Source organism: Anthonomus grandis, chromosome 7, assembly GCF_022605725.1.
Source record: "Anthonomus grandis grandis chromosome 7, icAntGran1.3, whole genome shotgun sequence".
Lineage (NCBI taxonomy): Eukaryota > Metazoa > Arthropoda > Insecta > Coleoptera > Curculionidae > Anthonomus > Anthonomus grandis.
The window spans coordinates 7,725,186-7,737,713 of record NC_065552.1 but is presented as its reverse complement, the minus strand read 5'-3'; the positions used below and the strand labels follow the sequence as shown (position 1 = coordinate 7,737,713).

General features: G+C 30.5%; 1 protein-coding gene across 2 annotated transcripts in view; it reads left to right on the top strand.

Annotated features, from left to right (window-relative positions):
- Positions 1–12,528, top strand: part of LOC126738137 (gamma-aminobutyric acid type B receptor subunit 2-like) — a 332,160-nt gene that overhangs the window by 234,232 nt on the left and 85,400 nt on the right. For both annotated transcript variants that reach the window (XM_050443311.1, XM_050443309.1), the window contains exon 12: positions 3,646–3,736. In XM_050443311.1, the coding sequence (XP_050299268.1) occupies positions 3,646–3,736 (91 nt within the window). The remainder of the gene's footprint in view (positions 1–3,645; positions 3,737–12,528) is intronic.

Here is a 12,528-nt window from a genome sequence, read left to right as displayed (position 1 = left end):
CATGCAAAACTAAGGAACACACGTTATTAAAAAGTTGTTGCTAATATATTGGTATTAATTTACCCTTGATTTCTCGAATCGTTTTCGAGAAATTTTTCAACTAAAATAGTGGGCTGAGTTTCAAATAAAGACTATGGAATTTTATAAATTAGATCTTACCACTTAAGTAATGGTAAAAGTATGTAAAAGCGTTATGGAATATATTTTGGTTTCTAGCAATATTCTATTAGTTCAAATATATTAATTACTACACATTTATAATCACTTATCTTACTCATCTATTTATTTTAAAAGAAGTTATTTTAGAGCTACAACAGTGATTACTAATTATATAAGATTTAAAAAAAGAATTTGTATTTTTTGTGGTTGAAATTATGTTTAAAAATAAAGTCGTTAATAATTCTGTTTTGTAATTGTTAAGAGAATTGAGTTAGTTGTATCATATCCATTAAAGTTATGCATGGAAAATTACAAAATATGTAAAATGATAATACTAAAATTATATAAAGAGCATATCGTAAGACTACAATAATCCTATTTAGTATTACTATGTTCATTCTCATTAGATTTTTTTTGACCTTTAACCTAATTATCCTTTTAATAAATAATACGTTTTGCTTAAAGATTCAGAGTTCTTAATTCTGATATTAAAAACGAGAAACAATCTTAAAAAAAAGTAAATGTATCCAAATACATTTAAACAAGAAAGGATTAAAACTAAATCTTGTCTCATTAAGTTATGCATGAAAGCGCAGACAAAATGTAAAATCGCATTACGACAATGGTGTAATAAATCTTCTTAAAGAATGTGGGCGTTCTTCAGCAAAACGAATAACATAAAGCGTACGTTAACACCCGAAATATAATAAAAGGATCCGGATGTCAGAAATTGAATATACGATCTTCATTCTCTCTGTCATGGCGGGAATTTGTCATTCTCGTTAATTCTAAATGTTCGGTGCCAAAATTTTTATGGATATCATTTATATTCACTAGTCAGCTAGAAAGTTCTGCACGTTTTTCAGTAATAAATTTAATTACCGTTAAATCTACATTTTATTTTATGTGTAATATATTATGATGTATAAGTGAAAGGGTACTTTACCGTAAACCATTAATAAAGTTAGTAGAAAGTCATTTAACTGAAACTACATTATCATAATATGAAACAACATGAGGAAACAATGCTATTGAGGTGAAATAGGGTTTTCCTAAAGTTTTGTCGGTGTTTTAGGGTAATTTATTTATAATGGGGCTTGTAACTCTATACTCTAATAGTATTTAAATTAGATACGGGTATTTATTCCTTTGAGCTAAAAGAGCCATTCGTGAACGAAAAACCTATTTTCCTGATTCTATTGTTAGAGGAAATCTACATATTTTTACTTAACATTTCCAGCTAAAGCATCTATAAAGTTTCCAATTTTAATTATATACAATTTTAATAACGTAATTTTATTTTTTCTTTTTTTACAAGATTTCTGAAAAAGCTTCTCTTTCTTTATCACCAACGATAGCCCAATAAGTCTTGTTGTTTTAGTTTCACTAGATGTGGACAAATTTTGGGCTTTCATATACACATTTTTTCCTCTTTTCTCTTCTTTTTTTTTCTAGATGTTTCAATACAGAATAATTTAAAAACAAGTTTTACCATAAAATTTTTCAGTGAGAAATTTTGTGGCTTCAGCTTTAGCAGATCTCTCTAAAAATACTCTGGAGAGGTACAAGACGCTTCCTTTCAAGAGTTTTTTTCATTCCCTTGCTTCTGATATCCGTTAGAATATTTCATGTTACTTACTTATATCTGAATCAGTTTTTTGCTGCTTCGACTTTAGCAGATGATGTCTGAAAGAACTTGTCTTCTTTCTCTATCTACAACCAATGATTCCCAAATGAGTTTTTATTTCTTCACTTTTACCAGATGAGGAGAAAGCTTCTCTTTCCATACAGAAAATCGTTATTTGATGCTACAATCCAGATTAAGTTCCAAAGTTTTTTGGTGAAGACAGTACCTACAATTTTTGAGCAGAGATGAGTTCATCTATCACCAAAGATACCCAAATAAGTTTTCGCTACTTTAGCTTTAGCAGGTTTATCAAATACTTTTCTGTGGACTTAGAAGTAGAAAGTTGGTCTTTATCTATCGGAGGTTTCATTATGTTCTTTGACGGCAACCAGTTATCTGAATGAAATTATTCCTGCTCTTGAGTCAGCAGATCTCAAAAAATGCTTCTCTTTCTCTATCTGTCACCAATGATACCCAAATCAATTTTTACTACTTTAGCTTCATGAGATGAGGAGAATGATGGTGCTTCAATACACAAAATATATTTTTTCTCTTGATCCTACAATACAGTTTATAACTGAAATAATTCACTTAACAGAGAAGTTTCTTTGCCTTCAAAGATATACAAATGAGTTCTTAGTACCCCAGATTCAGCAGGTGTATCTGAATGTACTCTTAAGATATCTCGAGAAGATTCTGTTTCTATATACAAATAATTTTTTAACTCTCCTTTTTTTTCTCGATGCTACAGTGCAGATTTAGTTCCAAACAGTTGGCTTAGACCATCGATCTCAGGCCATTATCCTGATTGATGATAGACTGATACTCTTTCCACCTGCATCAATTTATTTCAAATAATATAAATATCAGAAGGCGTAAATATAGTGCAAATCTGTGTATACCATAAAAACATTTAGTGAAAGAATCAAAAATTTAAGTAAAAGTTTTAATCTTAAATATGACATTACCAACTGAAGCTTATCAATTACCATATGGCAGTCTGGGTGAAAGAAGTGAAGAATAAGATGCCCTAGGTCTTGACACTAGTATCTGATATAACTTATAAAATAGTAGTACTGGATGTAGTAATGTACAAGTAGATAGATATGTAGATTGATTCTCTAATATTTTTAAGTACTAATTAAAAAGTCTGTTTTTTGACCTCGTTCAAGTGACAATATCCTCTTGATTACTTTAATTCATCCAGATTTGTGTACTTAATTTGATAAAATACTCTTGCAAAATCCACGAATATAGTTATACTTCTTCTCTTTCTTCCTTTTCTTCTTCTTCTATTTCTTTCATATACAAAATCTTCTTGTCACTCCTCTTCTCTTCTTTTTCTTGTCTCTTAAGCAAAATTAAAAATTAGGTTCCAAAATTATTTAATAACTTAAAGGTAAAAAGAGAGCCTAACTTCTTTACTGGAGAGTTTTCCCTCTATTTTTCTCTCTTTATCAAGTTGATCAGGACGCATTTATTTAAAATTCCTGATGTATTGATATATTTTAAAAAGTCGTTAAATTGTATTCATCATTTTCATTAAATCATTCGGAAAACTCAAATAAGGAAACTAAGGAAGGAAATATTCTGGGATTTAATATCTCTTATTGATATAATTTTTAGTCAAACGTTCTGGAAATATCCAAGGAGGGAACTTCCAAAGAACCTTTTTTAATTCGATAATTGATTGCCATACAGACATCTTAAGGATCAATGCTGTATTTTGTTAAAAAAGTTTCTTAGTGACAAATAGCATTTCTTTTGAATTTAAGAGGCTTAAAAAATGCATAATTATAGTATATCTGATTATATCAACTTTATATTTTTTCTATTCATATAGGCATTTCTTATTTTAGGTTTACCAAATGACGTTGCAATGTACTGGCACCAATACCCTTGGCCCTTCGGACTCTACTTCTGCAAATTTCGAGCCCTTATTTCGGAGACGTAAGTACCAATAAATTAATTAATTTATTAGCTATCGATTTAATTTTTTCTTAATCAAAAATCCCATAATTCCATTTAATGAAAACCTGCTAGGAATATATAATCTGAAATACTAAGATCAATTTAAGGATAAGAAGGAAATCCTCTTAAGGAGACAATAATAATAATTATAATAACCCTAGTTTTCGGTCTCGTTTTTGGGGTGAAAGCTGCTTAGAAGCTTAAAATAAATTTGACACAGATTTATCCGATTAAGTTTATTTTTCGGATTAAGGACGTCTGGAATGGTCGCAATTTGTTTTTGCACTTTTTTTGCCAGGTTATCGCGATTTAGTTTGAGATTTATTGCTGTAAATTTGCAGGCGAGGTTCTTAATTGAAGGCTGTAAGTAAAATGAGGTCTGGAGTAAGGTGAAAGGTGTTTGGACTTGATTTATTATCTTTCTTTAATAAATTAACAAAAAAAATGGTTTTGAAGTTATTTTTTGTGATTAGGATTTTTCATTATGGAAATTAATTACTAACTAAGAAAAGAAAAATTATCTTATGATAAGCGATTTATCTTTTGCTAGTTTTTAAGGATTAAAGGATGTTTTAAAAGTAGTGTTTTATAATAAAGTAAGTTTTAAAATTTGAACTTATTAAGTGTAACGATGTATTGTAAGGTTATAATAAAAGTATCAGCTATTATTATATCATAATTTATTTCCATTATAGGTTGTTATACATACCTACAAGTTTATACTTACTAATTACTAGTTCGTTCATTTAGGTTACAAAAATGTAAAAATCTATTACATACAAATACTGACTTACATACAAAAACTTCTTAAAAATAAGGAAAGTAAAATAAATTATAATATATTCTCGAAGATGGTAACATCGTTAGCGAAACACGTGTCGAGAGTAAAATAAAGGGTTTTGGTGAGTGGTAAAACTGTTTCATGATTTCAGTCTCAGACCAAAGGTTTCGACCATAGGACTTGTTGAATACAGATTGACGATTGCTTCTTCGCATCGATCTTCTTTAGTTTAGCGGAAGTGGAGCAAGTGGCTTTTGATCCTCCATAAATTTCCTTAATGATCGTTTGACTGATTCCTCAAAGCCATCCATTTTTGAAATTACTTGCCGGACACGAGACTAATCTTTGTTCGGTTACTGGAAGCTTCAATTCTAAGGACCCGTGTTAGTGTATTAGCCATTAGCTTACGTAGATCATGAAATGTTTGGCAGTTCAAGTATCCTTTCTGGGACCTGAACGTATCAGTCGACTCAAACGTGCACATTTCGCATTTGACATTCAGTGCTTTCAATGTGGACGCACTGAACACGTAAAATGTGACTGTCCAGTCCAGAGTGATCTTGTTCACCATCCAGAGATCGCAGAACCTCTCGAACCAATCAGGAAAACTAAATACAGTGAGCACTAAGGGGCGGGTGTTGTTTAGTGAAGATAAAAGCTCCAGAATTATCTCCATCAAAAGATTCAAAAAATCTGCCGAAAGCCTCACCATCGAAAAGGAAGTTATTGAAAGACCGGTAACCATTATATTTGACACGGGAGCAGCAGTATCTGTAATAAGATCAAGTGGTGGACTAAAGATTGAGTCCTTATCTCGGAGATTGATGCTGTACATGGTGTCTGGATACTCGGCGAACGTTACTGCAGAGTTGAAAGTCCATATCCGGCTACAAAGTCTCACTTCTAGTCACGAGATACTGGTGGCTGATATAGAAGATATAGAGTTTATTCAGGGAATGGATAAAACAGCATGGATTTTCTTGTGAAAACAGGCTAAATATTCTCAGATTCATTTCGGAACAATTTATTTTGTCCAGTGCAAATTAAGGCATAGCTGCTAAGACAGTAGATTCTGTTCAAGTGGAGGATAATAATGAGAATCTCATTTTTGAAACATTGAAGAAAAATTATGGGAGCCGCATTGGATTGATCCAAAGATAAGATGTCAGTATAGACCTTCTGGCAAAGTGACTGATAACATCAGAGGATAATATTCCCATAAGAATTGTCAATATCCTCTCCAATAGCCTTAAGTTAAGCAAGGGGACATTATACCAACCAGTAAGACCTGTGCCCAGATATGATGAAGGTTGCGCGATCTCTTTGACCAAGAGACTCGACACTCGACACGAATTTAGACCGCTTCGCAAAAGATTAAAAATATTTTTCTGCAGACGAATTGAGAAAGGCCAAACAGTGCATTATTGAGCACAGCGAGATTTTTTAGGTAGGGTTCGTTATAAACAACATGCTTAAAGAAGAGATTATCGAAAAGTCAAATGGTCCACATCATCCACGTCAAATGGTCTTCTCCAGTGACGAAAAAAGGATGATCAACTAGCGTGGACTAAAGAAAATTTAATGATACCACCCAGAAAAGTACTCATAGAATTAACCATACGCTTTCGACTTTTACCGGTTTAAGCAAATTTTCAATAGTAGATCAGAAAGAAGGCATAGGCAAGGAATAAAGGCATTTAAGAAGAAGACAAGGAGAACAATGCGTTTTTTTACTGGAAATGGCCTCTATTATTTAAGCGTTATACTATTTGGCCTCTGTAATGCTCTCGCTACGTTCGAGAGCTCAATGCTCAAAGGACTTAGATGGAAGACATACCTTTTTTTACGATGTTTTCTTAATGGAAAAATTTGTAATGAACACCTCGAAAATCTAAAAAAGGTTTTTAGCAAAATCTAGAATGCAGTTCTGTTAGGCAATACAAACTGATCCGGGAAAAATTGAAAGCATAAAGGACTGGCGGCGATCTTGTGATAAACATGAGTTAAGAGGTTTTAAGTTGAGATGTTTATCGAAGGATTTACCAATATTGAGTAAGTTGACACAACACAAATCCAGTTTTCAAGAGAACACGAAGTGTGATCCTACTTCTCAAAGGCTACAAGACCAGCAACGGAAATAAGTACTCCTGGTCGGCATGGATGATTATTTTAATAATTGGGCGGAAGTCGTTGCTCTCTTCAACCAAGAAGCGTTGACGGTTGTTAACGGTTTATTAACAATGTCCTAAGAAGATTTGGAGTCCCTCTAGAGCTGCATTCTGATCAAGGACAAAATTTGGAATCAAAGCTGTTTCAGAAACTTTGTGAACTGTTTGTGATTCACAAAATACGGACAACAGCCTTACATCCGCAATCCGATGGCATGTTGAAGAGATTCAATATGCCAATCGAAGAACATCTTTTTAATCGTTTTTAACATCAAAAGGATTGGGATCTCTACTTGTCAATAGTTTTGCTCGCCTACAGGTCGGCAGTTCATGATTTGACTGGGTTAACACCAGTCCAGGTTTTGTTCGGGAGAGAACATTGTTTACCATGTGACTTTGTTCCTCAAGCAATGAGGAAGTTACACGGTTGAGGATTATGTAGACGATGTAGCAATGAAACTGCACGATGCTCACGAATTGGTCACGAGATCGTCTAAGGATTGCACTCTGGTGAAGACCCGATACGATTTTAAAGCAAACGGTTCAGGACTTCAGCAACGTGAAAAAGTATGTCTTTGGAACCCTCAAAGAATAAAAAGGAAATCACCAAAGCTGATGCCAGCCTAGTCCATATTCAGTACTAAAGAGGATTAATGATGCCGTTAATAGAATCCAGCGCAGCCCTTAAGCAAAGAGGAAGGTAGTTCGTTTAAATAGGCTTAAGTTATATGTAGGTCAGGCTGTCAAATAAACATAAGAGTACATTAATTACGCAAAATTAAAGCAAGACTCCTAAATATAATATAACAATTATCATAAAATCAAAAAATACAAAAAAAAGTAAAATAAATAAAAATAATATTTTAATAAATGGTTGGAATGATCAAAGCCTTCTAAAGGCTAATGCTATATAAAAAAATTAACTTACAACATGTTTCTTAATTTTATTTCTGAGCAGAAAATAATTAAAATTATACAAACTGGAAAACCAAAAAATATCCTGGATTTGATGGTATACGTACCGAAATCTTAAAATTAATTGACAGGCAAATTTCACACCCCATTAACGTTTTTAATAAATAAATGTATAAAGAAAAGCTATTTTCCAAACCAATTAAAAATAGGTGCTTTTCAATTGCTAAAATCTAGAAGTAGACTGGACATTATAAACTATAGATCAATTTTTCTAATATCAAATGTAGCAAAAATCCTTTAAAAAGTTGTAAAAACTAGAATCATGAAATTGTTGAAAAAATCCAACCTAATATCTGCTGATCAATATGGGTTTATAGGGGGTAGATCAACGAAGGATGCTGAGCTTACATCACAAATAAATAAAAATCTTTATTAAAGCAGTCCGAAATTGTATATCTTTATTGATCTGGCCAAGGCGTTCGATACAGTTTCATATTTCTTAATTTTGGAAAAAAAATGGCCTTAGAGGAAAAATATTTGATATCATAAAAAGCTACTTAAGTGACATAATACAATATACAAAGATCGGTGGATTATTGATTAAAGCAGGATCAGTAGCTTGTGGCGTTCCACAGGAGACTGTTCTGGTACAACACATGGGAAGTATTAAAAATTCAAGCAGAAAGATTTTAGTTTATTAATTGTTAATCTTAAAAAACTAAATGCATATTATTCTCTCCGAGTGATAAAATAATAAATTATCAAGGCCTATTATAGAATAATTAAGTAATACATACCAAAAAAAGCAATAAAGTACTTAGGAATTATTATAAATAACAATCTCTGTTGGGACCATCACATATTCAAAAATGGGCACTTAGGGTCATATTTAACAAAAGTATGCTTTTTCAATCGAATGAATTATATTGTATTAGTGACGTGATGGATATTAAACTATTTTTTTTTTATTACAGAATAATTTTAAGATCGTTTAGAAAACCTCAAAAAAGTTTCAAGTGAAACAAACTATAATTTGAGATCAGTTAAGAAATTAATAGTTTCAAATTTAAAAAAAAAATGTGCGGACAGAGAAGCTATAAATACCTATCTGCAAGAAATAAAATAAAATATCAAATGATATTAAATGTTGTAAAGCTTTTAAGAAAAAAGTGTCACCGTTTATTATTTTTTTAAATAATCTTTTTTTCTAGACTCTTTTTATACATGTTGTCATTCTGTTTAAGAGTTAAATCAGCTGGAGATTTCTTTAAGCTTAAAGTTCTTTTTTTTATTAGTAGCCTTCAGAAGGCTTTGACTAATCCAGCCCTTTGTTTATAAAAAGGATAGTCATTTTATCTGTGTACTCACAAAAATAAAAATAATTCCAATTTATTAAAAAGTAGTCTTAATTTTTCATCATTAATGTACTCTATAAAATAAGATTTAATAATTACAAATAAATTAAGTTGAGAAATAAATATAAGAAGTATTATTAGTAAAATAGTTCCTTTTATAGGGGCGATAAGCAGAAACTCACATCACAGTTTTATTAAACCACATCGTAATTTAATCTTGGGATAACAGAAGTGTGTATCTATTTGAAAAACTACAAAGACTCCAAAACACCTTCTTCTCAACAAATCCAAGAAAACCAACTAAAACAATTTACGAAATGTGTGATATACTAAATTTAAAAATGAAAATCTTATATACAAAATAAAATATAAAACCTACAAAGATAATATTGAACCTAAACAAAATAGTGCATAGTAATCATACTAGAGCAAATGGCAATCTTCGAAATAAGACTGTCCGAACAAAAGAACACAAGATTCTCCCATAAATAAAAGTGCTAATTGCCGATGAGAAAAAATTATTGTAATCCACAAAAAGAACCAAAAATAAATATCTATATGCTATATTAAATAATAAATAAATACATTTGGAACAAGTGAAAAAACTTATCTATTTTTATTATTTCTTATAAGGCAGATAATATTTTAAATATAACAAATATATATAGTATATATCTATATAATGAATAGATAAAATCTAATAAATTTAATTTAAATAAGACGAAATAATGTTCTCCATATTGGAACAAAATTAAATTATTATAAATTTGTTAAAACTAGATTATAGAATTTTTTAGGTTTAGAATGAAAAGTTACTATGAGGCTTTGGAGTTAGTTAGTTTGTAACGATATTTTTAAGGTCAAAAAATAAACTGTTAAGACTAAAATAATATATTATTTTACTATTTGTATTTCACTATTAGCGTTTTTTAAACATTAAAAAAAATCTGCTATTCATTGAATTTAAAAAATATTATTATCATTATTTAAAAATATAAAAATTTATGGTGTAAATCCTTAAACCAAAATGAATAAAAAATAAGCAAAAAACTCTTTTTAACTCTAGTCGATCAAATACAGTTTTCTCACCTAAACTTGCCAAACTTTTAAATTAAAGGGCCAAAAGAACATTTTATAAGGCACAAAAAAATTACATGAATAAATCTTTTTGGATCACACGAAGAAACTTTGTATATTGTTTAATATAAAAAGTTTAATATATATAGGTATACTTCTGGATCTCATAAATTTAACACACTTTAGGAAAAAACTTGGATTCGTTTAAAAAAGGTGCCGCAAAAGATATTCATTTCGCCTAAAAAAAATAATTTGAAAGTAGTTGTCCATATTTTCTTTATGAGAAAAATTAATTTATCGGACAACAGAAGCTCAGCTGGGTTGTTTCCTTAATAGGACTCTTAATGGGACAAAGGAAAATCCTATTAAAAGGCGCCGTACAGAAAACTTCATTAACTATTCGGGGAATGTTTGCGAGAAAGTTTTAAACTTTAGTGCACCCTATTTACATTAACGATCAAAGTGTATAAATTTTACAATATTTCAGGGAATTCTATTAGCCTAGGAAATATTGGATTGCTCCATAATTAATATGTCAATAGAAATAGCAGGTGATGTTGTTAGGGTTCCAATTAAGGAATGTAATTACTGGGTAATTCAGCTTCAGAAAATAAACCAATATTCTAATTACTGAGAGTTGTGGAAGGCACATTTTTAAATAAAATCAGTTAAAATTAATTTTGGCTGTATAAACTATTATAAAATAATTAATATTCTTTGTGCAATTAATGAATTTGCTTTAGCATCTATAACTCTGCTTGGCTCCTCTATATATATATCTACAGTTTTGTGGTTTCATAACAGCATTCAGATTTAAATGTAGAAGCTTCTCTTGTAAATTTTGCTGTCAAAAAGTAAGTTGAATTTCTAAAAGTTCATAGGATAATGAATTAGTAAATCCGAAAAAAAAATTTTGATATTGTTTTGAAAATGTAACTACGTTGATTATTCTCGTTGTTCTTGTACTGTTTTCCACGCATTTTTTCACATTCACAGTTCAAAATAAATTTATTCATCATATTCTTATGGATTTTTCCTAGGTTCAATAAATAAGCACATTTTTTCACTACTTCACTTACAATCACTTACACTTTCTATTTACTTATTAGCGTTCTTAAACCATACCTATCCCATAACATCGAATCAGTTATAAATTGATTAGATTAATATGACCAGGACAGCCGGTAGTAAGGCAACTTTGTATAATACGTCTAAGGTCCTGAAAGTCTTTGGGATCATTAACTTTTACTGACGGTTTAATGAAAAAAAATTGTAATATACAACTGTTTACAATATCTAATAATGGTTTTATACAGTATGGAAAGTAAGTCCGTTAAAGAAATTGTGTCCTCCCACATGGCTTTAGAATGTAATATTTATATTATTTCAAATAGATTCACTGAAGAAAAATTTAAGAAAGACTTCACATTGGAATGCCGATTTGTTTTATATAATACTACTTTTTCATGAGATGTCGTATTAACTATATTAATTAGACTACTAGTAGTAAGAAAATCATTGAGAGATTATCCGAAAACATATCAAGTAATACAGAACTTTTTTTGCAAATAAGACTTACAACAGTTATTATTTGAAAACGATTTGCATCATGCCAAAATTCTCTCACATATTTTTGAGACATTAAGTTAAAATATTTGATTTTTCCTTTGGCAATGGCATGCTTCGTGTAATTCCTAATATTAAAGTTTCTCATGTTTCATATTTTTACGGTCCCTTATTCCTTCCTACATAATTTATTTGGTCTCTTCTTAACACTATTTGTTGAAAAGGGAGCATAAATGTTCACACAATACATTTTTACGAAATATATCAATTTTTTCATAAATTGTCTTTTGTTTGATCCGATGGTTGATGATTCGCGTCAAAGTTAAGCTGATGAAGATCAATGTTATCTTATTTTCTATATTAGATACATTTAACAGTATTGTAAAATTTAAGACCGAATATATTGTGTCCTGATCCGATATATTTTGAGAAATATTTAAAAACCCTAATTTGTTTATGAAAGAATCCTGCTCTATCGGGTAAATTCCAACGGTTTTAACTTAGCATCGTTCTTCCAAATCCAACTAAACTATCCGCAAGATCGTAGCTTTCATATTAGCCGAGATATCGCATTTTTAGAGCCCATTTTTGGGCACATACACAATACAGGGTTTCCATCTATAACCTGACATTTTAACTGGTTATAAGGCGAGAACGGAAAATGACAACAATGTGCGGTTTTCACAGAACTTCATCCACAGATGTAAATAGCTCCGCACTTGCGGAGCAATTGCAATTGCGCACTTGCAATTGCGGAGCTATTTACATCTGTTACTTCATCAATATTTTTAAAGTTTTTTTTGACAGTGTTGCCAAATTTCAAAATTTACCTGAAATAGGAGGAAAAAAATTAATGATTTTCAAAGGCGGATTTCTCAAAAATTTCAAATGTAACACCCTGTACTTTTT